General features: G+C 48.9%; 1 protein-coding gene across 8 annotated transcripts in view; it reads right to left on the bottom strand.

The window, feature by feature from the left end:
- Positions 1-27613, bottom strand: part of MTUS1 (microtubule associated scaffold protein 1) — a 123188-nt gene that overhangs the window by 21068 nt on the left and 74507 nt on the right. For 7 of the 8 annotated variants that reach the window (XM_043972615.1, XM_043972617.1, XM_043972618.1 and 4 more), the window contains one exon: positions 6343-6557. In XM_043972615.1, coding sequence (XP_043828550.1) covers positions 6343-6557 — 215 coding nt within the window. Of the gene's footprint in view, positions 1-6342; positions 6558-24576; positions 24959-27613 lie in introns of those variants that run through there. The other variant, XM_043972622.1, reaches the window with a different exon arrangement.

The raw sequence follows: 27613 nt of genomic DNA, 5'->3' as shown, positions 1-27613 counted from the left end.
TGTGTAGGGAATCACTCCCTCACCCAGAGCCTGGTCAGCCTTGACCCACCCCTTCAGCGCCCACTCTCCCACACCTTCCTGTACTCTTTCACAAGTAAAAAGGGACCTGAATAGGCCCCGATCACCCTGCCGATCACCAGCCACCCAAGAGGCAGAGTCCCTCCAGAGAAAGGACCAAGAGCTAAACCCCCATCAGCCACTGTACATTCAGGCTCAGCTCCTCCAAGACAGCAGGATGGGCCCATCAAAGGATGGGCTTAGAAACAACATGTATCATCTCATACACACATATGGGGGGCAGTGTATACACTCGTGTGTATATCTGTGCATATGCACTTATGCATAATTGAAGACATGCATAAGTGTGTACAGATCTATCTATATTTATGTCTCTATCTTCCTTAGATCCTGTAAAGGTCCTCAGGGTAACCCCTGCACGCACTGGGCAGAGAACAGCCTTTTCTCTACTCACAGACAATAAAGAAAATGGATCAAGGACTCACAGTAGCCCATAAACAATCGGTATCACTTTGCCATTTCTTTAGCAGGGTCCCTTTTCCCCAGGTTCCTCCAGGGGCACAGCAGAAACCCATGAAAGAACTTGCCAGCCCAGGAACCTGTCCCTTCCAATGAAACTACTTTAACCTGGAGGCCCAGACAGGCGGCTCTCCTGAAGTTAATTCCCCTGTGGGCTCAACTTCACCCCCTTTCCAATGGACTTGCACCATCCACATAACCCATGGTAACAGGGGCAAAGTCTGGGCCTTCCCCCCCTTCTTTCAGGGCTCACACTCCCTCGGCCTGCCAGCATCAGTCACATGTTTAATCGAATCCAGCTTGGGCTGCCCAGGAATTCCTCTCATCTTTCCAGACGGCTGGATTTCAGAGCTGCTGCATCCAAGCCTTTTCCCCTCCCTCTCTGCAGGAAGCTGGGGCCTATGAAGTACCCCTCCTCAGGCCCAGAGTTCACAGCCTTCCCAAGGGCCCTCGGCCCATCCCCAGGGCCCCATCTACCTCGGCTCTGCTGCCCTCTGGCCTGCCGCGTCCTCCAGGAAAAGGCTAAGTCGCTGGGGGAAGCCCTCCTAGACAAGCCAGTGCAAAAGTGCAGCCCCTCCCATAGCAGCCACAGCCAATCACCTCATCCCATCCCCCAGCAAGGCCTCTATGGAAGAGACCCTCCAGAGTCTCAAACAAAGGCCCCTTTCTCTGTAAGCTCCTGGAATAGATGCAAGACTCCTCCCTTCTGTTCCCTGCACCAGTGGAGCCCCTGGAAACACGGGGTGGACATCCAGGCTGGCTGAAGGGTTCTCACCTCCCATCCTCCCAAGCAAGATTTGAATGTGAATGTTTTGTTCTTCTCAGACTTGAACATTCCCACACACACAAAAGAACTGAAAGTGAGGACTGCACAAGCCTGTTGCACAGGGCTTGGGGTGCAACTGTTACTTTTGTTTCCCAACAATGTAACAGATGTTTCCACACTTATTTCTAAGCTGTCCAGCTAGTCGGCATCTCCCTTGAAGCTTCCTTCCGTTCCCTTCTGGGCATTTCTAAACATTGCACTGCCTCCACTTTCTCTTCCTCTTTGCCCAAAGGTTGGCAGGCAGAGCCCTGGTCAAGGTGCTTGTGACACTCGGTGGTCCTTGGCTTACGTGGCTGCTCACACAGGAGACTCAGACCCTGACCCTGCTTTGACTCTGCATACAACACGGCACTGAAGACCCTGCAATGGCAGAGACCCTAGAGCATGCTTCTGCTCTGGCCTTGTGCATCGTTAGCCTCCTGCACTAACGAGATAATGTGCTGCTCCAGGGGGCAGCCATAATTTAATTAGGAGCCCTGCGCATGAGACACTCTGTCTGCAAGCAGAGCATCAATAACCCCAGTGGCTGGGAGCTGTCCCGAAGCACCAGGGGCTTTGGCGACACAAGACAGTGGGAGGGGGGGAGTTCGTGAGAGTGACAGGGCACATGGCAGGGCTCTGCCAGCTGCCTGCTCTCACTCTGCCTAGCCTGAGCTGCTGCTAGAGCCTTTGTAGACAACTGGGACTCTCTGTGCCTCAGTTCCTCCCAAGAGTCATCCTGGCAGATGCTCAGGGAGAGGCTCCTTCTCCTCACCCACTCGGCCTCCCCAATCCTAGGGATGCTCTAGCAGGTGAAGCTCTCCCTCCACTTGCAGAAACAGGCAAATCCCACGGTCAAGTGAAGGGGTCAGCATAGGGTTAGGGGTGATAAAGGATAACCCTGCACACAGTGAAGAAGCTGGTTGATTATACTTAGGATACCTCCGGTTCTTCAGTTGGCACCTCTGCCTGTTCAGATAGGGCAGCCTTCTGCTTAATGCCAGACCCATCAAAACAGGGGCTCAGGTGGTGCCCAGATTCAGGGAGCATGGCATCATCCTCATGTCACACGATCCCAACCCCTGTGGCTGGGGAGCCGTAGGTATGAGATACAACAACTACAGGGCAGTCAACAAGCTTTCATTAAGCACCTACTATGTGCTAGGCATTGTGCTAAGCTCTGAGGATACAAAGACAGCCAGGAACGGTCTAATGGGTGAGACACTATGCCCACAGCTATGTACAAACCAGAAAGATACAGGATAAACAGCACAAAGGGAAGGCACTGGCCAGGGCATGAGAAAGGACTCAAGGGGAGGTTTGAGGGAAGCTAGTGACGGGGTGGGGAGCATCCCAGGCATGGGCGACAACCCTCAGGGTCCCCAGAGTCCACCAAGTTCTTGGCATCTCGGATACAGGCCACTTTACCCAAGGCTAGCTAAGGGTGTGGCTCCACCGCCCTTCGTGGGGCTCTGGGGGAGGTAAGAAGGGTCACCCCTAGAAAATATCTCCTTTTCTCCTTTTTCTCTCTAGTTCCCTCCAAGGCTCTTTATCTCCGACATGGGCTGAGACCCAGGCACTGTGCTAGGCCCGGATGGTATGCTCCCTGTCCTCAAGAAGCTTACCCACACCAAGTAGGTGACGACAACCCTGGGGATGTAGGATTGACCGGCAGTTTGAGAAAATTTCTCAGGAGGTCTCTACTCAGAGAAGGCATCTGTGCTTGGCCCAGGCTCTCAGGGGAAAGGGCCTCATGCAAACTGGGCTCCTGGGAGCTTCTGTGGCTCCCCTCCCCATTCCTTCCCCAAGGGATCACAGGTTCAAGTCTGAACGTCATCCTGAACTCTTGGCCCAGTTTTAATTAATTAGCCCCTGACCTCACGCCAGCCTGCTGGGCATCTCCAAAGTGGGAGGCTTCAGGCCCAGAAGGATGGAGGGAGAAGGGGAGGGGGAGAGGTTCTGCAGGTTTAGAATGTCTAATCCTTCCAGGGCTCCCAACTTCACGCTCTCTGGCTGTCAGTCTCACTATTTATCTTGGGAGGCAGCTCCTAGCTAGTCCGGGCCATCCTGTCCTGTCCACTCCTCTCCAAGGCAAAGGGCATTCTCCACTGTGGAGAAAACAAACAAAGACAGAGCAGCTGCACCTTCTCTCCCTGGCCACTTATCACTGCCTCCCTTCACCGGGGCCCCAGGCTGGCTAGAAGCCACCCTGGATGGCTCTGGGTATCAGGGAGGCTCAGTGGCCCCGAGAGAGGCTCCCTCCCACCCAGCCAGCCCCATCTTCACCCTTATCCCAGGTAGCTTAGCTGCTCCCCAAGCTGGGACAACATGGTAGCCAACAGCTCCACTCCTCTGGACTAGATGAAGGCCTTGTCATCTGCCCAGCTGATACAGTCTGTAGGGCCTGGCACCATTCTTTCTGACCCACATACATCCCCTCAGGGCCTCTGGAACCTCTGCACCTGCCTCACAGGTGAGCCTTCTTCCCCCTGCTGTCACTGCCAGCTCCAGTCTGAGCCCCTTGGCAGCAGAAGCTCTTCTTGACTCTTCTGTTGGTATTTCTAGCACTTAGCACAGTGCTGGGCACAGAGTGTGCACTTAATAAAGGCTCTCATTCATTTTTTTTTTTTTTTGGTGAGGCAATTGGGGTTAAGTGACTTGCCCAGGGTCACATGGCTAGTAAGTGTTAAGTGTCTGAGGCCGGAGTTGAACTCAGGTCCTCCTGAATCCAGGGCCAGTGCACTATCCACTGCGCCACCTAGCTGCCCCTCTCATTCATTTTTTTTTTTTTTTAGGCAATGGGGGTTAAGTGACTTGCCCATGGTCACACAGCTAGTAAGTGTCAAGTGTCTGAGGCCGGATTTGAACTCAGGTACTCCTGAATCCAGGGCCGGTACTTTAACCACTGTGCCATCTAGCTGCCCCCTCATTCATTTTTTTGAATAGAATTTTATTTTCTAAAATATATGTAAAAACAAATTTTAACATCAATTTTTTTAAAAAATTGTTCCAACTTCTCTTCCTCCTCTATTCCCACCCCCCATCCACTAGAACTCAAGCATTTCAAAATAAATTATACACCCTCATTCATTTTTAATGTGACAAAAACACACACACCACAGAGACACAGAGACACACAGAAAGACACACACACTGAAACACAGACACACACACACACACAACACACATACACCACAGACACACCTATCTCACACACACACACACACACACACACACACACACACACTCCTTTCCTGCTGCCTTTAGTTTCCCACAAACCTCGAGTGTTAGCAACCCTAACACTATTCTTCCAGCAGCACTTCTCTGATGAGTTCTCCACTAGCCGCCTCCAGCCATCTTCTGTAAAATCTAAGTTCATTGGCGAGTCCTACGCAGCCTCCTTGGACTCTTCGCCCAAATCCCCTTTTTCTCCCTTGGTGGAGCCCTCTCCCTTTGCGCCTTTACCTGTCCTTCCTGGGCTGTCTTCCCAAATGGCATTTTAGCTCATGGGGATGTTCCATGATGTTTAGCACAGCCTGACTCAGGGGTACTTCCTGTGTACCAGCTGACCAACTGACTTGCCTCTGGAATCCCTACGTCTAGAGGTCAGGATGACGTTCAGACTTGAACTGTCTGAACCTGAGCACATCGTTTAGTCTCTTTGAGCCTCGGTCTCTTCCTCTGTTGAAGGATGAAGCTAGACCCCATGGTCTCCTAGATCCCCTTAAGTTCTAAAGCTGTGAGCCTCTGCTCCACAGTGCTACCTCTGTGACCAAGTAACTTAAGTCAGCCTCGGTCTCCTCCTAAGACAAGGAGGTTGTGCTGTCCAAGGTCCCTTTGCAATCCCCAGTCAATGACCCCATAAGCCCCATCTTTCTCAGTAGGCTGCCCATTTCATTTATTCCCAAAATGGATAAGGCAGAGGAGACTTTTATCTGTTCCAATGAGGGGAAAGTTTTCCCTCACTGACCTAGAATGATAATTTAAAGACATCCCGAAGCGTTATCTTTGTTCTTCTCAGCACAAGCACAATCCTTGGATGCACACTGATGTCTGAAAGACACAGCCACATCCCGAAGGATGTATGACTTTCCTGCCCAGACAGGATCACCTGTCACCTTTAACTCTGGGATGAGAAAAATAGCTCCAAAAGGATCCCCATCCTGCTCTTCTTATCCTGCTTATCTCCTCCCATGGCAGGTAACACCTCTCTGCCACATCAGTGGCCCAAGTTCAGAGGTAACACCGCTTTCCTCAACACAGCTGAATCAGGGCTCACTGAACCATAAAACTACCTGAGGACGGGCCCTCCCCAAGGATGACCCAGCACAACCACAACCTTCAACGACATGGCACCAACTCTGCTGGGAATGAAATGTGCCGGACAATGACAACAGATCACAGATGTCAGGTATGATACTGGTTCTCTGATGTGGCAAGACCTTCAACTGGCTTCTCCCAAAGAATTTGCTTCCAAAGAAGGCAGCATCTCATTATGATGGGAGACATAGACATTGAAAAATGCTTTGTTCTTTCCAACACTCAGCCCAGAGCAAGACCTTTATGCCCTGGGGAGACAGTCTATGGATGATTTATGGAAAGACAGGAACAAGAAGAGCACAGCATGAGTGGTGGTCCATCCAACACTGCTCAGCCCTGGCAGATCCCACAACCTCTGAAATACCAAAATTCTCTAAATACAAATAGAGACCTTTAATCCTGGCAGGCTGTGTGTGGCAAGGACAAGAGCAAGGTCTCTCTCAGCTTCCCCAGGTTTGATACCAAGAGAATTGGGGGGGGGAGCAGTGGAAAAGAAGATGAAATGACCCAAATCTTGCCATTTCTGGCTCCTGGAGAGCAAGGCACTGATCAAAGACATCATTCTGAACAGCCTGCTCTGCTTATAACCCTCAGATCTCAGGGGACGATGAGGGAAGTCCACTGGCTCACATGCAGGAATTTCTCCCTAGCACCCCACCAGTGGTTGCTGGCTGTCCTACCTCTGACAGCAGGTGCTGGATGACCACAGTCAACGCCTCCAACTTGCAGTTTCCTCCCGAGAGAAGCTGCTTGAGGTGCAAGATGACCTTGCCTTGGTGCTCACATTTTGCTCGATAAGAGGACAATCCCAGGGCTTTTTCAGTAGAGAGAGGATCCGGAGAAGACTGAGGCTGGCTGCACGGTGTCCGAGGATGCCTCTGTTTACCCTTTTCAACTGAAATAGAAAAGAGATTTTTAGGATGTGCCTCAGAAAGACGCCCTTGAACCATCAAGAACACCTAGAACCAGGTGAGAAGAGCTCCATCGTACCCAGAATCTAAAGGTCAAGACACACTGGGGAAATAAGGGAGGGGGCTTCAATTTCAGAAATACCCAAGCTGAGCTCTGGCCTCATCCAGTGGGCTCAGGGTTTGTCTTGTGTAAAATGCAATGGATACTACAGAGCAGCTTGCCCAATCACATGATCCTGTGAAACTGGGAAGAGACAGAGGTGCCACCCTGGCCACTTCTCAATGTCAGGGCAGCCGCCATCTGGAGAGAAAAGCAAGGAGCTGATAGAAGTCATTAGGCAAGGAGGTGTGGGACAGGCCCCAGCGTCCTGAGGGAGCAAATGCAGGTGCAAGCTCCAGCTCTCGCCCTTTCACAGAGGGGAGGGTAGGAAAGGACCTCAACAGCCATCCAGCTCAAACCTGGGCCCCAAGGGAATTCCAGGCCTAACACATCTGACCAGTGCCTGAAGCCCTCCAAGGGAGAAGCCCCTTCCACACTGGGACATCTCTGAATGGCACCAGCCTCAAGCTGCCTCTCTGCAAAGTCTCTCATTGCTGGTGGCTCTGTCCTATGGAGACCAAGAGAACAAGCCTCTTCCTTCCTCTAGGCGGTAGCCCCTCAAATATTTCAGGCCCTTCAAAAGACCTTCATAGGAAAAGAATGGTTAGCTGTATAGCCTCCAAGTCACCTCAGCTCTCAGATTTCCTCAGTTTCCATTTCTGTAAAACAAGGGTCTGCCCTTGATGACCCCAACCAAGGTCATTCCCACTCTTACAGGATCCAATTCTGTCATGGAATCTGTCAGTCCTCCTTGCTCCTTGTTCCCTCTTAGAGGAGAGGGTCTGAACAAGGACACATACTTCTGGGTGAAGGAATGCTGAAAACAGTAAGTACATCCACGATAATCTGAGGAAGGATGAGCTGCTACCAGCTAGGAGATCAGGAAAGGCTTCTCACTGGAGGGGGTGAGATCGGCTGAGCCCTGATGGAAATGAGGGGTTCTAAGACGGGGAGACAAGGCCAGAGAATGCTCCAGACAAGAGGGACAGCCTAGGCCAAGGCACCGAAGGACAAGGGACAGATACTGAGTTTGGGGGGAAATGGGTCAATTTGGCTGGAGTGAAGTTTGTGAAACAAGCCTGGAAAGGTGCGTTAGAACCAGGGTGAAGAGGACCAGATCAAGGTAAGAGGGCTCCTTGAGCAGGGGAGTGAGATGGTCTGATGCTCTCTTTGTGTGTGTGTGGGGGGGGGCAATGAGGGTTAAGTGACTTGCCCAGGGTCACACAGCTAGTAAGTGTCAAATGTCTGAGGCTGAATTTGAACTCAGGTCCTCCTGAATCCAGGGCCAGTGTTTTATTCACTGTGCCACCTATCTGCCCCTGTCTGATGCTCTCTTAAGGACGTTTATTTGAGCAACCATGTGTTCAATAGACTGGAGAGGGGCCAGGAGACCAACTAGGATATTGCAATCATCTGTTAGGAGGTGATATTGGCCTGACCTAGAGGGAAGGCAGTGCTATGGTGATTGGGGCAACAAAACCGAGGAAGCAATTGGTCTAAGACAAAAACCTAAATTAAAAGAGGTGAGGAAGAGGGCCCTGAAGGCAGTTAAGGGTGCTATAGCCAGTGATCAACGAGGATGTTGTGCTAGGAAGGAGGATCAGGATACAATGAAACCATCCCTGCTCCTAAGCTGCGTTCATCCTATCCAGGGAGGCAAACATGGGTGTGAGTCTACACTGAATAGATACAAGGAGTTAGCAACAAAGACACAAGGTAGCCTGGGAGGAAGGGCCCCAGCAGGAGTGGGGATCGGGAAAGTCGTGTCTCTAAGGAAGAGGGGGATGTGGAACACTGAGCAAGCTCATTAAAGCTACAGAGGAAATGGGATGGGAGGAGAAGGGTCCATTGATCCTCGGAATCGACCCACCAGTTATGCCAGATCCCCTGAAAACAGGGCCCTAACAAGGAGTCTCAAGGGGGCTACGGAAACGCAGAATCAGCAAGGCACAAGGCAACATGTACGGGGATCAAACCTAACCGTCAACGTGCAGGCTGCGAAGGGCAGGACGTCTGGACACAAGACGGGGTGAGCCGTGGGTCTTGGACCAGGCACGAGAAGGCAACGCCCAGCACAACAAAAGACTTGGGTGGGTGGGAACAGCCTACGACAGGAAAAGACTAAGAGGGGGCTTCATCTCTCCCAAACACCCATGGGGAAGCCCCTACTCTGGGCCAGGTACTGGGCTAGGCCTGGGGATACCAGGACAAAGAAAAGTTCCTTTTGTGTCTTTGTGCCTCAAGGCCTAACCCTGCACCTGGTTGGCATGCAGTAGGTGCCTAACAAATGCTTGGTGCATTCAACTAGACCCAAAGGCTCTGGTCAGAAGCCTGAGAATCTTTTCTCTTTGATTTTGCCTCATAGAATAGAGGCCTAGAAGACAGCCAGGGAGGGGCACACCCCATCTGTAAGCTCACTTGCACTGCTCCGGAAAGCTCACTACCCACTCATACCGAGTCACCATCCCTGACATCTGGAGGCTGGGAAGAGGTCATGGGAAAGAAGGAAAGAATATGGTTGGTTTCCTGTTTTGATGAACCCAAGTTCACATAGTCAGTCACCCAGGGCAAGGACAGCTTGGGCCATCTGCCTCCTAATAATAACGATGACAGCTAACATTTATGTAGTACTTACTACATGCCAGGCAAAGCCCTTTACTAATATGATCTCCTTTGTTCCTCACAACAACCCTGTGAGGGAAGTGCTGTTAGTATCTCTATTTTTCAGATTAGAAAACAGAGGCAGGCAGAGGTTAAATGACTTGCCCAGGGTCACACAGCTAAGTGAGTTTCTAAGGCTGGATTTGAACTCAGGCCTTCCTGATTCCAGGCCCAGCACTCTATTCAAGGCACTTCTTATACTGGTTTCAGGGGAATGAGAGAACACAGGGAAGCAGGCTTTGGGCATGACAAGGAAACCAGTATATCTCCTTCTAGCATGGCTTCTTGGGAACCTCCAATATCATCCAGTCATGATTCATGTTTGTGGTGCTGCTGAGTTAAGATAAGCCTGAAGTGACCCTAACCAACTGGCCCCAAGCCTAGATTCTAAGTGACATCATCCCCTGGGCACCAGCCAGGGACCGATTTCCAAGTCACAAGGAGGGTACATCACTTGAGTTACAACCATCCCCACCAATCAGTCACATCTGTCTATTTCCAGCTAGATCTGATTTGATTTTGGTTTTGTTTTGTTTGGGGGGGGGGGGGGGAGCAATGGGGGTTAAGTGACTTGCCCAGGGTCACACAGCTAGTAAGTGTCAAGTGTCTGAGGCTGAATTTGAACTCAGGTACTCCTGAGTCCAGGGCCGGTGCTTTACCACTGCACCACCTAGCTGCCCCAATCTGATTTGATTTTAAAACACTATTAAGCACCTACTAGGTTCCAAGCAACATGAGGGAGATGAAGCCCAGCCCCAGCCTTCCTAGAGTCGAGGGGACAGACAGACAGACAGACACAAACACAGACACACAGACAGACACACACATATCCATTGCACAGACAGTATCATAAAAAAAACTGCCCCTTTGATGGGTAAAATGAAATCCTCCACCCAGGAAAAGCATCTAAAGGCTCCTAGGAGGTACAATCCCCTCAGTGGAGGAAACTGTCAGAGTCTGAGCCATGTCTGCCTTGGGGGCCTGCCCTCCTCTAGACCCCCTGCCCTGCTTCTGCCTGCCACCAGCTCCCTTTTCAGGGGTCTTCTCTGCTTAGAACCACCCACACTGCCCATACTACAGACTCCCAGCCTATTGGCCAATCAGGGGAGAGCCAGCCTCCCCTCATAACCTTGGTGCCCACACCTGCACCTCCCAGCTGCCCATCCTTTGGGAGCCTGCAGCAATTCTGCCACCTGGGAGCCAGGCCAGAAGATCACCCCATTGGAGGCCCTGGCAACCTTCCTGGGCAGATCCCATTCCCTTCTCCATCCTGCTGTGGTCCTCAGGCTCCAGCTAGCTCTTCTCGGGTAGGCTTCTACCTATGTCAAGGTATCGCTTGCTGCCCCAAGTTAGGGATGGGCCCAGAGCTGCTCCAGTTCTGGAGATGGGTCAGAGCTGCCTCGGTGTAGTGGTGTTGTCTGATATCCCCATTTGGTCGGAATATCTCACTAGGGTTCTTCTTTCTTTGACCCAGTTCCTCTCTCTTCCCCATTCTCACACAAAGCCACAGAGCTGTCTCCACAAGAGCTAAAAATGGGCCAAATGGGGACTTTTCACTTTGGACCAGAATGAATAACTGGTTTAGTCCTACAAAGACCCCCTTAAGGTAAGGCACTGGGTGAGAACAGAAACTGAAGCTCCAAAGAGAAAGTGACTTGTCCAAAGTCATAGGCTAGTAAGGATGTGGAGAAACTGAATGGAAATCAGGAGGATTTGCATTTGAGAGCAATCTTCTCCAAAGGCCAAGTACCAGAGACCTTTCTCCATCTTTGCTTCCTCACACCCCAGTCCAGCCAAAACCGAATGTGTGTAGTTTTCTATTGTTCCCCACTGGGCTGATTCAGTCTCAGTGACTGGACTTCAGGGTATGCCTTGGGACTAGCCATAGCTCCCCCGGGATAGGCCCGGAATGTGGTTAGACAAGGAGAGATCCCGACTTCACCCCCTTCTCCAGTGGTCACTGGCCCATTCACTCCCAGGTATTCTCTCATCTACATCAGAGAACAGAAGAGATTTAGGTTCAAAATGTGAAGAATCTGAGACCTTAGACCTCTTAGTAGTTACTGGAAATAACCATTTCCTGGCTCACTGACTACTTCAGGGACTGAAAACGAGGAGGCCTCTGGGGTGTTCGCTGAGAAGGAGGGCCCCTCAGCCCTGGACTGAAGGAAGCCTCTGGAGAGAAAGCCAAACCATCGGCCTTAGATGGGCACTTAGGCCTTGGATGGGTGCTGCACTTGAGGTGCGCTGGGGAGATGAGTCCTCCAAGATTCTGAGGGAGCTCGGGGGAAGCTTGTTCCTGGCTCCCATCCAATGCTTCCAAATGAGCTGCAGAATGGCCAAGGGCTTTAAGGTGGTACCCCAGGGATGTCATCAAGATCCTCCAAGGGTTTAAGTCAGTGCAGCAAAGGTGGATGATGAGACAACAGAAGGGAGACCTCCAGCTGTATGGGGCTCTTCCATGAGGAAAAGGGAGCCAGGGATTTCTTGCAGCTGAGTGGAAACTGGAGGTGGTGGAGGTACAAGAGCTGGCATTCGTAGATGGCAGGAGTGCTACAGCAGCAGCAGCCAGAGCCCACAGTGGGCACAGAGTCAATATGCCAGCAGTGCGCTAGCATAGCAACATCGAGCAGACATCACGAAAGCAGTCAAGAAAAGGCCCCATGCCAACATCCCTAGAACACACAGCAGCCAGGTGGCATCAGAGGCAGAAGCTGTCCCTGAACCCACAGGTCCTGACTAAATATATTCCCTGTGTGTGTGACCCTTATGTGTATTCATTCTTCCCAGTGATGCGTCCATTTGTCAGAGAGGTCACTCCAATTTGAGGAAAACATGTTTTATTGCAACTTTTCTTACCTTGCTTCATCAAGTGCCTTTCCTTTGAACTTATTCTGTCCACTGGCTGATTATTAAAGGTACACATGATGGTGGGGGCTCATGAACCCTGGTTTTAGGAGTCATAGACACCCTAACCTTGGCGATCAGACATAAGCCTGTTCCATATCCCAGGGATATCCCACTTACGAAGCAGGACTCTCAAGCTTAACCTCTGCTGGCCTCATCATGGGCAGCCTCCAGGTGCGCCTTCTCTACCACAGGGCACAGGAGTATCATGGCCTGGCTTGGAGGCTCAACTATTTCTGAGACAAACAGTTTGTCTGACAACAGGGGCATAGAAACCACCAGTGTTCTTTCAGAGCAAGAAGAAGAGGCCTTCAATAAATTCCTCACAGCTTCCTTCCATCATCATGGCAAGACAATGGTGACATTTCAGAGGCCCCTGCAACAGCAGCAGTGGAAGAGGGAGAAGGGGGAGGGGGAGAAAGGGAGGGGAGAAGGGGGAGGAGGAACAGCAGCATTCCCATAGTGCCTTAGGTTCTATGCAGCAGTTATGTCTCCTTGCTCCCCTCCTAATCACAAACATTTGCTTTCATACGAATCAGTATATTTATCCACAATGTTTTTAAAAAGTAAAAGTGAGAATTAAAGGAGAAGCAGATAAGATGGAAGACAAAAGGACTACAGAATTGATTGATGAAAATCTACTTTGAAAAGATTAACAAAAAACTGCCAGCTAATCTGATGAGAATGAAGAGGTAGGAAAATAAAATGACAAAATAAAAGTGTATAAAAGTGCATCAAAAAGTGCAGGAAAGGATGCTGAAGTAAGATGGCGGAGAGGAAGCAGCAAGCTGCCTGAGCTCTCCTTCTGTTCCCTCAAAAAGAACATTAAATCAAGTCTCTGGACGGATTCTGAAACTACAGAACCTGCAAAGAGACAGAGAGACACAGTCTTCCAACCAGAGATAATTTAGAAGACTTCAGGAAAAGGTCAGTCTGACTTGGGCAAAAGGGAGGCCCAGTGCAGGGCAGCAGCCCAGCACCGAGGGGGTCGGGGCAAGTCAGCAGGAGTTGTGGGCCACAGCCGAACAACTGAGGCCCCTGGAACCTGGCTCAAAAATCTGGTGGCCAAGAAGGACAGTGGAAAAACCTACCTGCACCAGCTGGGAGGGCCACGAACGGGTCAGGCAGGATCAGACGCTGAGATCGGGCGCCTGGCTAGCGGAGCACAATCAGACAGGAAGTGCAGGGGGGCGAACTGCACACACTATAAAGGCCTCAGAGTAAAAAGCCAGTCACACAGCACCTATACCCCTGCACAAGAAGCCCCCAAAAGGGACCCTGGTGCCCCCAGAGCAGACCTCAACTTAAAAAATAAATAAATAAGCTGCAATAATGAGTAAGAAGCAAAAAAGAGCCCTCTCCACTGAGAGCTTCTGTATCAACAGGGAAGAAAAGCCAATGCAAACTCAGATGAGGACAATACCCTCAAATTGCCTACATCTGAAGCCTCACGAGGGAAGGTGAGTTGGTCTCAAGAACAAAAAGCCTTCCTGGAAGAGCTCAAAAAGGATTTTAAAAATCAATTGAGAGAGGTAAAAGAAAAAATGGGGAGAGAAATGAAAGCAACACAAGAAAACTATGAAAAAAGAATCAACAGCTTGGAAAAGGAAGCACAAAAATTGACTGGCCAAATGGAAAAAAAAAAAAGAGCATAATTTCACTGAAGAAAACAATGCCTTAAAAAATTCATTTGGCCAAATGGAAAAAAAAGGTGCATAATCTCATTGAAGAAAACAATGCCTTAAAAAACTCACTTGGTCAAATGGAAAAAAGGTGCATAATCTCACTGAAGAAAACAATGCCTTAAAAATTAAAATTGGTCAGTTGGAAGATAAGGAATCCATGAGACACCAGGAATCAGTCAAGCAGAATCAAAAGAATGAAAAAATAGAAGAAAATGTGAAATACCTCATTGGAAAGACAACTGATCTGGAAAACAGATCGAGGAGAGACAATTTGAGAATCATTGGTCTGCCTGAAAGCCATGACCAGAAAAATAATCTAGACACCATATTCCAGGAAATTATTAAGGAGAACTGCCCTGATATCATAGAATCAGAGGATAAAATCATCATTGAAAGAATCCACCAATCACCTCTCTGAAAGAAACCCCAAAAGGAAAACTCCAAGGAATATTGTAGCCAAATTCCAGAATTATCAGGTGAAGGAGAAAATACTCCAAGCAGCCAGAAAGAAGCAATTTAAATATCATGGAGCCACAGTCAGGATTGCTCAGGACCTGGCAGCTTCAACATTAAAGGACCGCAAGGCTTGGAATATGATATTCCGGAAGGCAAAGGAGCTTGGATTGCAGCCAAGAATCTATTACCCAGCAAAAAATGTGCATTCTCTTTCAGGGGAAAAGATGGACATTTAATGACATTGGAGACTTTCAATCTTTCCTGACGAAAAGACCAGAACTGAATAGAAAATTCGATCTTAACATACAAGACTCAAGAAAAGTTTAAAAAGGTAAACGGAGGGGAAAAAAAAGGTTACTCAATTAGGTTAAACTGCTTATATCCCTACACGGGAAGATAATACTCATAACTCTTAAGAACTGTAAATGTATTTGGGCAGAGAGAAGGAGTTTACACAAAGGGTATAAATATAAATTGTCTTTGATGTGATGATACAAAAAAAAATTAAGGGGTTAAAAAGGGAGTCCAAGGGGAGGAAAGGAAAGGGGAGGTGGAATGAGATGAATTATATCATATGAAGAGGTGAAAAAAAAAACCTATTACAATAGAGGGAAAGAAAGGAGGGGTGAACATTGTTTCAATCCTAATCTCATTAGATTTGATTCAAAGAGGGAATAAAATATATGTTCATTGGGATAAAGAAACTTAGCGCATTCTTTAGGGAAGCAAAAGGAGAAGGGAAAAGGGGGGGGCTGATAGAAGGGAGGACAAAAGCAAGGGAGAAAAGGGTAAAGAAAAGAGAGGGGGGTGATAAAAAGGGAGGGAAGATTGGGGGAGGCAGGGGTAAGAAGTAAAACATCAGTGAGGAGGAATAGGATGAAAGAAGGGGGGAAAAGTACAAAGGGGGTAAATAAAATGGAGGGGAATAGACAGTAACAATAACTGTGAATGTGAATGGGATGAACTCTGCTATAAAATAGAAGCGAATTGCAGAGTGGATTAAAAACCAGAATCCTACAATATGCTGTTTACAAGAAACACATTTGAAGCAGAGAGATACACACAGAGTAAAGGTAAAAGGCTGGAGCAGAATATATCATGCTTCAGCTAAAGTAAAAAAAGCAAGGGTAGCAATCCTTATCTCAGACAAAGCGCAGGCAAAAATAGATCTCATTAAAAGAGATAAGGGGGGCAGCTAGGTGGAACAGTGGATAGAGCACCGGCCCTGGAGTCAGGAGTACCTGAGTTCAAATCCAGCCTCAGACACTTGACACTTACTAGCTCTGTGACCCTGGGCAAGTCACTTAACCCCAATTGCCTACAAAAAAGCAAAAAACAAAACACAAAAACAAAAACAAAGAGATAAGGAAGGAAATTACATCTTGCTAAAAGGTACTATAGATAATGAAGTAATATCAATATTAAATATGTATGCGCCAAGTGGTATAGCATCCAAGTTCTTAGAGGAGAAGTTAAATGAGTTACAAGAGGAATTAGACAGTAATACTATACTAGTGGGGGATCTGAATCTCCCCCTCTAAGAATTAGATAAATCTAGCCAAAAAATACTATAAAGCGGCAGTCATCAAAACTGTCTGGTACTGGCTAAAAAATAGAGAGGTAGATCAATGGAATAGGCTAGGCACAGGAAATGCAGTAGTAAATGACACTAGTAATGTAGTGTTTGATAAACCCAAAGACTCCAACTTCTGGGATAGGAACTCAGTATTTGACAAAAAGTGCTGGGAAAACTGGAAGATAGTATGGCAGAAATTAGGCATAGACCAACATCTTACATCTTATACTAAAATAAGGTCAAAATGGATACACGATTTAGACATAAGAGGTGATACCATAGGTAAATTAGGAGAGAAAGGAATAGTCTACTTATCAGATCTTTGGAAAGGAAAACAGTTTATGACCAAACAAGAGAGAGAGTATATTATAAAATGCAAAATGGATGATTTTGATTACATGAAATTAAAAAATTTTTGTACAAACAGAAGCAATGCATCCAAAATTAGAAGGGAGGCAGAAAGCTGGGAAACAATTTTTGTGGCCAGTACTTCTGATAAAGGCCTCATCTCTAAAATATATAGGGAACTAAATCAAATTTATAAGAATCCAAGTCATTCCCCAATTGAGAAATGGTCAAAGGATATGAACAGGCAGTTTTCTGATGAAGAAACCAAAGCTATCTATTCCCATATGAAAAAATGCTCTAAATCTCCAATGATTAGAGAGATGCAAATTAAAACAACTCTGAGGTACCACCTGACACCTATCAGATTGGCTAAAATGACAAAAAAGGAAAATAATAAATGTTGGAGAAGTTGTGGGAAAATTGGAACACTAATGCATTGTTGGTGGAGCTGTGAACTGATCCAACCATTCTGGAGAGCAGATTGGAATTATGCCCAAAGGGCCATAAAGCTGTGCATACCCTTTGACCCAGCAATACCACTTTTGGGTCTTTTTCCCAAAGAAATCATGGAAAGGGGAAAGGGACCCACATGTACAAAAATATTTATAGCTGCTCTTTATGTGGTGGCAAGGAATTGGAAGTTGAGGGGATGCCCATCCATTGGGGAATGGCTGGACAGGTTGTGGTATATGAATACAATGGAATACTATTGTGCTGTAAGAAACAATGAGCAGGAGGAGTTCAGAGAAACCTGGAGGGTCTTGCGTGGGCTGATGATGAGTGAGATGAGCAGAACCAGGAGAACATTGTACACAGTATCATCAACATTGAGTGTTGATCTACTGTGATGGACTATATTCTTCTCACCAATGCAATGGTACAGAAGAGTTCCAGGGAACTCATGATAGAAGAGGATCTCCAAACCCGAGGGAAAAAAAAAAAAAGAACTGTGGAGTATAGATGCTGAATGAACCATACTATTTCTTTTGTTTTTGGTGCTGTTGTTTTTTTCTATTTTGAGGTTTTTCATCATTGCTCTGATTTTTTCTCTTATAACATGACTAATGCAGAAATAGAATTAATGTTATTATGTGTGTGTGTATATATATATATATATATATAACCTATATCAGATTACCTTCTGTCTAGGGGAGGGGGGAGGGAGGGAGAAAAATCTGAAATTGGTAAGCTTGTATAAACAAAAGTTGAGAACTGTCTTTACATGTAATGGAAAAAAATAAATAAATAAAAATGCAAAAAAAAAAAAGTGCAGGAAAAGCCTCTAACAACCAATGAGAAGAAATATAAAGAATTCCCAGAATTTTATATGTAATTATATGCCAGAAAATCTATGGATTTAAAAGAAATGAAATAGCCCACAAAAATATAAAATAACAAAATCAACAAAACATGAAATGGATATTGTGACCAATCAAACCTCAGGAAAACAAATTTAACCAGATATAAAGGAATGATCAAAGGTGAAAGGAATCCAACATCCAAGAACCTGGATCAATCAACCAACTAATAAGCATTTATTAAGTGTCTATTGTTTACTTGGAAGTCTGCTGGGTAGTTGAGATATCAATTTTTTAATTGGCCAGTGGATTCTAGCAAACATTTAAAAGCAATGAATACTTATGGTACACAGATGATCAAAAACTGAGAAAGAAAACATCTACAAAACTTATTTTATGAGACAAATGTAGCCCTAGAATACCTATACCAGCAAAAGGTGATAATGAAAATTGTGAAAAATTAAATCCTATCTTAAAGTTTTTTTCACATATAATTGGGGAAAAATAAAATTCTAAATAAAGGTGAATAAATAAACAAAATCCTAGCATAAAACTCTAATAACATGTTCAAAAAGGCATTTGCTATGACCAAATAGAATTTATATCAGGAATATAGAGACAGCTCAGCATCAGAAAAACAATTAATAGAAATACTCATTTTCAAAATAATATCCCAAACCTCATGATTATATCAATAAGTGCAGGAAAAGCCTCGAACAAGGCACAACTCTCATCTCTCATTTATGCTAAAAACCCTACAAAGCATAGTTACAGAAGAGCTATTTTTAATATAATGAAAAGTACACATCCAAAACCTAAAGCTAATATTTATAATAGGGAAATAACAGGCTTGCTAGGTAAACAAAGTAGCAAAGCAAATGTTATTTGCCATAATTCTATAAATGTCAATTAGAACAATAAGACCAGAGAGGAAAAAATTAAAGGTATAAACAGTAGCAAAGAGGAAATACAATTACCCCTATTTCCTGATGACCTGACGGTTTAATTTTAAAATTGCAGAGAACCATTAAAGAGAAACAATTGATGGTTTCAGTAAAATATTTGGATACAAAATAAGTCCACAAAAATCAAGAGTGTTTCTTTGTAGCAAGAATACATTAAAAGAGGAAATAATAGAAAGTCCCATTCAAAATGCCTATCAATCTATTGTGCTCAAGCCTTATGTAAATAGAAATCTAACATTCTGTAAACACATAAAAATGGCATACATAATTGGAGGGCTATTCATTGTTCATGGTTGGGCTGTGCCAAAAGAATAAACATAATGAAGCTACCTAACATTAATTTACAAATTTAGTGCTACAGCAAATTATCAAAGAAATAATTTTGTTGAGCTAGGCAAAAGAACAAAGTTCATTTGGAAGAATAAAGGTTCTAGAATCTCAAATGATGAAACAAGTAGAAATGATCAGACCAAAATTATATTATAAAGCAGTGCTCATCAAAACTGTTTGGGGGGCAGCTAGGTGATGCAGTGAATAGGGCAATGGCCCTGGATTCAGGAGGACCTGAGTTCAAATCTGATCTCAGACACTTGACATTACTAGCTGTATGACCCTGGGCAAGTCCCTTAACCCTCATTGTCCAGCAAAAACAAAAACTATTTGGTACTGCTTAAAAAAAAAAAACACAAAAGCAGACCAGCTGAATAGACTCAGTAATGAATTAATTCAATAATCTAGCATTTGATAAACTCAAGAATATAGATTACTTGGGAGAAGAACTCACTCTGAGTAGGAAAGGGGAAAACTGGGAAACAATTTGACAGATGTTAGGTTTAGACCAATATATTATAATAAGCTCAAATTAGATATATGACTGGAATATTAAACATCACACGATTGAAGAAGGGAAGAGGAAAGAGGAGGAAGACATGGTCAGGTGTCTTTCCCAGCTCAAGTGATCACAAAAGGCAAAAGATCATTTGGATGACATAAAATGGAAAAGCTTTTTAGCAAACAAAATCAATACAGCTAAGATAAAAAATGAAAAGGTTGATGGGGGAGGAGGAATTGCCATATATCAGATTATGTCTGACGAGGGTTTAAAGCTAAGATATGTAGGAAAGTCTCACCATCCCTCAACAGATGTGGTCCAAAGGTAAGAACAGCTTTCAAAAGGATAATTACAAACGATTAACAATGTGAAAGCTTGCTCCAAATCACTAAAAATAAGAGAAATGCAAATCACAAGATCTCACAAAACAAAAGTTATGGAGTTTTGACCTGGTCCAATAATTCTTTTTTTTTTCCAATAATTCTGAAAAGTATTGTGGAGCTCTGTTAAAAATGTAGCTAAAACATCTTTCCCCTTTGCCCCAGGAATGCCACTTCATAGCAGATAGATACCAAAAGGAGTTCAAAGACAGAAAGGCATATATAGATGTAAAATATTTAGAGCAACGTGTGTGTGTGTGTGTGTGTGTGTGTGAGTGAGAAAGACAGGCCAATGCTCACATTGAGCACAGTTCAATGAGCTGTGGGGCCCCCAAGACATGGGGAAGACCCACAGCACTATAGGACCATAGAATTTGAGCTGGAAGGGACTTCGGCAGCCACCTAGTCCAATCTCCCGATTTTACAGAGGAGGAAACTGAGGCTTGGAACAACTTGCTCCGGGTGAACCCACTAAGAAGCATGTGAGGTAGATTTGAATCCAGGTCTTCCCAACCCCCAACCTAACCCTCTTTCCACTGCCCCACACCCAGGACAGCTCAGCTTCGTCCAGGTCTCAGAGTGAGCAACGACCTTCTCCAAAGGCTTCAGAGGGCGTGCCCACCAATGCCTGAGGCTCACCCTGGCCCAGGATGGGCGGCACAGACTCAGGCAGCCACGGACTTTATTTATTCATGCTCGGCTGCTCACGCCTGCTGGCTGGTACTGTGACAATGCACCATGTTTGGGCTGCAGCAACAATACCTGCATTCCCCTTTGTTTATCACAAAAATTGTTTGAGGTTTATCACAAAAATAATAAGCCAGGCTCTAAGGCTGGTCTGGGGAGGAGAGAAGGCACTGGGCGGATGCTCTCCCAAGCCCTGGCTGACACCAGTGCCCAGGGAGAGGAGCTGGTGAGAATGGGGGTGCCTCCCTGCCCCCCAGCACCCTTGCTCCTGGCCCTCCTTCAGCACATGCTCCTGAGCCGCTGGGGCTGCTAAACTCAGGGTTCGGGCAGCAAGGATGAAGCCTGCCAGAGGGAAGAGCCCTGCGGGGTTGGGGGTGGGGGTGGTAAATTCCCAACTGGGAAATGGAAGCAAAAGTTGACTGCAGTGACACAGGATCCCAGAAAAACCATTGTGCTCAGAGGCAAAAGGCCCTGGGTTCACGTTCTGATCTCTGTCATCTCTAACTGGACGATGGTAGGCCATCCGCATCGAGTCCCTCGGCCATAAAGTAAGAAAAGCAGTACAGGTGTACGTGTGTGCTTGTGTGCCTGCATGAGGGACTTTTGGGGGGGGGGTGCAGAGGAGAGCTTATCTGGCAGCCCAGGAGGAGGGGTCCCACACTGAGAGCCCCGGCTCTATCTGAGGATTAGATTAGGTCAGAGATGACACGTGCAGCATCTCATGCGTGGATTGCTGCACCCGTTGTGCAATGGCCTGGGGGGGATCCTGCAAGAGGCTTCCCCCAACAGTTCTCCAGCTCCTGTCCCCCCAGGGGGGATGCCATCAGCCCAGTGATGCATGGAGGGATGTCCGGCCTGCTGCCAAGGCCCCTCTCTGCAGAGAACAACCTTTAACCGCCAGGGGACCAGGGCTGTAGAGGGGTAAGCAGGGCCACTCCTCCTTCTACCTCCCGCACAAGCCCGTCTGAGTGTAAGAACACATCCCTTTGGAGGTGACTAGGGCCCAATGAGGCAGACATGGCCTAAAGACCGGCCCGGGGGAAGAAGCTGCCCACTGGAGCAGACCCAGGGTGGGCCTCACTGCCCCTCCTGAGACCTCCCCCTCCCCACTGTCCTCCTCCCCTTCACACCCCAGAAAATGCTGTCTACACTGGGTGCCTCCAATGCCCTCTGGCTTCTGACCTTATGCTGCTGACATGCCTCTCTCCCCTTCTCCCACAGCAGCCCCCTCTGAGAAATCCACAGACTCCTTGACCCGCTGCCTCCTCCTATCTGATCCCTCTCTCCTCCTGGCTCTCCTACCCCTGTGACCCTCTTCCTCTAGACCATGCCTCCAACTGTATAGACATCCATGTATGCTGTGTGCTGGGAGAGAGAGGGTGAGGACTGCTGCATTGCTCTCTGTCCCTAGCACAGGGCCTACCACACAACAGGTACTTAATAAATGCTTATCAGTGGATGGATTCTCCAAGTTTGTCATCAGGCCAAAAGACCAGCCCTGGGGAGAGAGGTGAATTCCGTCTCAAAGCCAAGGACCGTGCCCTGGGATTTCTCAGTCCAGGTCAAAGGTGAAGTTCTAGCCTCCCGACATGTTTGTAGCTCTAGAGCCCTATATATCATAGGTGCTTAATAAATGCTGAGGTGATCTGATGCAAAGGAGGTGGCATTGGACCCAGGATTCTGGTAGGCACTGATGGGATAGAACACCAGGCTCAGTGGTTGGCAAGAGCATGGCATTGGCTGTAGGTAAAGATGGACAAGATTCAATCTGGGTAAGAGATAAGGATGAGATGCCAGACAGTGTAGGGTCTTGGCTACTAGCCTGAGGAATCTGGGCCTTGTGGGTGGGCACTTGGCAGCCATGGAGGGGGCCCACCACAATACAAGCTTGCTTTGAGAGAATTCAATTGGAGGGGCGGGCAGGTTGGGCTGTAGGGGACAAAGAGGGAACAGAGAGACCTGTGGGATAAGATCACCAGCATCCAGGGGAGGTGTGGGGGCCTGACCTGAGCAGTGGCCAGAGGAATGGAAATGGATGCCTGAATTCAAGAATCAGCCTGCAGGGAGTTGGGTAGGAGCCTAATACAGAGCAGCTGAGAGCTGAGGGACCTGGGGAGGGTCACATTGGCACCACTGTGAGAGGCCCCCATCTGGAGTCAGGAACTTGGTGAACCTCTCCCCTCTGCCCCCCAGAGGGAGCATTCGATGGCCTCTGGGACCCCTCCCAGCTCAGCTCTGGGCTCCTGTGGGAGCCAGGGAGATCTGCCCCAGGCAAGCCCTCTCTAGGACACTGGGGCAGTGGTATCAGGCCATTTGAGGCCGGAAGGGACTGCAGACAGGAAGTCTGTGGAAGACTTTCTCCACAAAGAAATTTCTCAGCTTTCAAATGGAGCCCAGGCAGCTGAGGCTAGTGGGCAGGGGCCCAGGCTCCCTGATTACCGACTCCCTGAGTCACCTCCTGAGAGGCTTCAATCAGGGGCCAACCCATGGTGCCAGGAAGGTCCCCCATGAGCTGCTGCTGGGCAGGTTCTCTGACAAGGCTTCCTCCTGGCTTCTGGAAATGGGAGCTTCTCTCTAGTCAGAAAGGCCACCATGGACTGGTTCTTATTCTGGCCCTCCCAGCATTCGAACCCAGGCCCTGTGACTCCTGATGCAACCCTCACTGTGTTAGACCCCAGCTGCCCCACTTTAAACAGGGGCTTGGGCCAGGCCCAGCCCAAGGTAGAAGCTTCCAGGCCCACAGCCCATCTAAGTGACCCTGACAAGGGACCCCGGAGAAGGGCTTTCATCTCTTGGTCAATCTCTAAATGTCTCCTTTGAGCTATTCTCAGTTCCTTCAGTCGCCCGATGGCAGTCTAAGAAAATGGATTGTCACAGCTGCACTCAAATGAGAGCCCCCCCAGATGTCTTTAAGTACACTCGAGAAATCAGAGGCGTTGCCAGGGACAAAGGAGGGAGAGAGCCAGTACCGCCCAGCTGCCGCAGGATGAGGCTGTTACTCCTTGGGCTCAAGGTCAAGCTCTGTGACCCCCCCCCAAAGGTCACCGAGCTTGGGCATGAGTGCTGAGGTGAGCCCAGCCCTGCACATTAAGCCAGGAGAGGCGTCTACCTGCCTGCCACACCTGGCTACAGGGAGACATGAGGGGGTCAGCTGGTGGCCCATTTGTGGCCAAGCTCGGATGAAAAGGGGCCAAGGGCTGGAGCCAAATTTTGGAGGGGTCGGGAGAGATAGGAGACAGCAGGGGGGGAAGCAGGCCAGAGGGAAAAGCCTGCGTAAGAAGCTCAACAGTGTGACCTGGAAACATCCCCGGAGGCCAAGATGAGAGCAACGAGAAAAACAAAGTCGGCCCGAGGGAGGATCTGCGGAGAGGAGAGGAAGGATTCCGTGTCTGTGCACAGCTTCCTCCACTGGGCTAGGAACGGGCTGGGGGCCAGGCTCTGGTCAGTGCTGTGAGCACCAGCCCCCAGCATGCTGCCAAGAGACACTGATCTCCCAATTATTCCAGCCATCTTGGAGAAGGGGTTGGGGCCCCTGTGTCTTAAGCAAGGAGCTCTGTTTGCAATCTGTAGCCTGCAAAACACATCACATTCGGGGCCATCTCTGGCACAGGCCAAATGGGACACAGATGGAGAGCAGCAGAATTCTGTGATACAAAACTGTGGCTGGCTTCTCTCTGAGAGACTCGTGCCCCTGGCCGGGCTGCTGAGCCCCAGGGAGAAAAGGCATCTCACTCTCATCTAAGGAGAAAGAGGAATCCTCCAGCCCTACTCCATCTATGCCAAGGAAAACAAGGCTACCGATGGGGTGGGCTCTGGCACCTCTGGTGGTGTGTGGGAGAGGAGGAAGAAGAGGAGGAGGAGGAGGGAGGATGGGCCAGCAAGGAAGAGGCCCAGCCAAGGGGGCAGGAAGAACATCCCAGACCCCCTCACCTGGCCAAGGAGAGAGCCTAGAGCAGCCTCTGAGCCAGTTAAGCCTCAGGCTCACTAACAAACACTGTCCCCCTCCTCCATCTGTCCCTAGCTCAGAACCTTTCCCCATGAGCAAACTGGAGGCAGGATCCCACTAGCTACCCCATGAACTGAAGCTAGCAAGAGCAGAGGCACCAACCTTCGTGGAAGATCAAGGCGCTCTTCCTGAACCCCGACGGGAGCCGGAGATTCCGCAGTAAGCCCTTGGCTGTGAGCCGCACGTGCATATTGGACAAGGAAAATTTGGGCAACAGGAGCATGTCTTCTGGAGGAGGAAGCTGTGGGCAAGAAGCGGCTCCGGTGGATCATCCCCTGCCACCTGTGAGAGCCCGGCTCTGGAGACAGCCAAGCAAGGGAGGGAGGGAGGGAGGACGAGCGAGCGTGTGAGCGAGCAGGGCCACCAGGACAGTACAGGGAAGAAGCACCCGAGACCGCCCAGCTTCCCACAGCTGCCTTCTCCCCCAGATGTTGCCCAGGCGTCGCCCTCGGCTCTCTGGGCTGCTGGATTACATCACACTGTGCACGGCTGCTCTGTTGTGGGACTCATTAGAGATGCTCTTGGGGAGGAGGAGGAAGGGGGTGGTCACACCAGCTGTGTGTATAAATACCAGCCAATAACAGCCCCATCCTGTCGCCAGGCTCTGGAGCTGCCAAGGAGAAAAGGACTTCCTTCTTCCAGGAGCCAGATGTTTCTGTCCTGGACACACGAAAGGATCGTCCCTCCACCGGACAATCTGCTGATTAGACTCCCGGTGGCCAGTCCCTGGGAAGGACCGCCGGACAGTGGGCCCATGTCCACACAATACAAAGGCCGCTCCGGGAGCCAAGCGCTGCCAAATGCCACAGCTTCCTCCGGCCCCACGTCTCACCCTGTCATCTCTTGGGGTTGGGAAGGGGCAAGAACTGGGTTTTCTGTGAGTTTGGAGGGAAAGAAAGGATCTGGAGGCTTGAGGAAGGGCCTGTTCTCTCTCAAAGGCTTAAAATCACCTGAGACTCACAGCGTCTGTCGAGGAGAGAATAAATGACCTTCCAAACGTGGCTCGCAAGCTAACCCTCTCCAACGCTCAGGAAAACCCCGACAGTCCAAGTCCTGTGCTCGCTTAGCCCAAGGGCACCATGACAAACACACAAACGTCTTTGCCCACAGGGAGTTTAAAGTCTCCCTCATCCATGACCACTCAGTTAAAATGGGGAAGGAATAAGGAAGGAAAGCTAAGCCGGTGAAGATGGCCTCTGTGGCCTTCGCTTCCTACCCGGTGGGCACCAAGGCCACTCTGGGAGTCCTTCTCCTCGCCTGTTTCTTCCATGTCTAGCTTGGGCCCTACCTGACAAGGCAGCAGGCTGGGGCCTGGCCAGCACCTAAATGACACATGGGACCACATGTTCTCGGCCAGTCCACCAGAGCGGGCCGTGGTTCCTGCCGGGCTGGCACAGCCAGGAGGACGGAGCTAAAAGCAGAAAGACAGCCTGGAGCCATGGAGGCCAGTCCTCGGGCTGGGCCAGGACAGCACAGGAGGAACAAGGAGCAGCACTAGCCTTTGACCCCAGGGCCTCAGACACCGAGCACAGTGTCCAGAGAAGTCACCACTCACTGCCCACGTGTATGCCCATGCCCACCCAAGCCTCAGCGAAAGGTCTTCCGTGTGGGCCAGGCACACAGGGCTCATGCCCTGTGTCGGGCTGGGCAGAAGGGGCTCCTCTGAAGGGAGCAGATGCCTGCTCCAGCATTCCCGTGTGCAGGAGAGGTGGGGAAAGGCAAAGACTTTTTCGGGAGATTCCTGGGTTTTCTGAAACCCCATCTGCCACCTGGTGGAAGCAGCCAAGCATGGGAAGGCGGTGGCCAGCAGTGCCAGGAAACCGCGACAAGCGAAGTGAGCCCACACGGACTGAAGCCCGGGTCATCTGCGTACATGGGACCACGGGCAGGGGCCCCAGAGGCCGGCAAGTCCAACCACTCATCTTGTAGAGAGGGAGACTGAGGCCTAGGACCAGCAAGGGGCTGCCCAGGATCAGATTCCAGATTCAGTGCCCTGGGCGGGACGGGGAGGGGGCTGGGGCAAAGAAGGATGCTTTGTTTTACCTACCAGAAAAATACAAGTAAGAAAAGTGAAACTGACGGCTTACTGCAGAATCTCCGGCTCCCGTTGGGGTTCAGTCTCGGCTCCTACTGAGACCTGAAAACTTCGCTGGGGAGTCAGGGCCTCTTCTCCCCTGCCTATCAGGGTCAAGGTCAAAGGCGCGGGGGAGGCCCAGGGCCACAGGCCACAGGCCACTGGAGATCCTCTGGGTGGTTAGTGGCCAGTCACTCGAATGGGAAATGCATCTTCCCAGTTCTGTCCTTTGTTAATACAGAGACCATTCAGCGTCAGGAGGTCAGGAGAACAGAACTGCCATACAGAAATGCCCCTGCTCTGACTGACTAGGCTCTACTCTTACTGGCCAACCTCATCTTTTCCAAACTGGATGGAGGGAATTGTGTATCTGTCCAGGTACTGGCTCCTGAAGTCCTGCAAAGACAGAAGCACCTGAGCACTGCAGGCAGGAGCACCAGATTAGAGTTGGCCAAATATCTAGGAAAGGTGCTGATCCTTCAGAAAGGAGCCAACCTGCCTGGCAGGTTCCCCCACCACCTGGGACTGCACAAGAGGGCAGGGGATGCCCCATGGCTTGTCTGTACGCTTATGTGTACTTAGTGACCCATCAAAAATGAATTTATTCTTTCCCGCGTGTGCCTCTGATAGAGAAGATAAATCCAAGCCTCCTCTCCCGAAGGAGGAAGGATAGAGGATTTGGACTCAGCCAGAGGACTTTGGTTTAAAGGCGTGTACATCTCACACACATATGCCCATTCCCCAGCACACACGTGTATGCACACGTATAACCATGCCCCCACATACACGTGTGTGTACACACACGTGCTAACACCAACACACGCACACATAGAAGTAGCCTGGTGCGGTGTCCTGAACGTTGGAGCCAGAGTCAGACTTTGAGTCCTGCTCTATACTCACCAGCCCTGTGACGTGGGCAAACCCCTACCTTCTCTGAGCCTCAGTTTCCCCATATTTAATATAGGCACTACCCACTAACAGTGGGGCACAAAGGAAAGTACTTTCTACACCCCAGACTGCTACATTAACGCAGGGACAGGGGTGGTGTCCACATGACACACTTTC

Source organism: Dromiciops gliroides, chromosome 6, assembly GCF_019393635.1.
Source record: "Dromiciops gliroides isolate mDroGli1 chromosome 6, mDroGli1.pri, whole genome shotgun sequence".
Lineage (NCBI taxonomy): Eukaryota > Metazoa > Chordata > Mammalia > Microbiotheria > Microbiotheriidae > Dromiciops > Dromiciops gliroides.
This window is presented reverse-complemented; position numbering and strand designations above follow the sequence as displayed.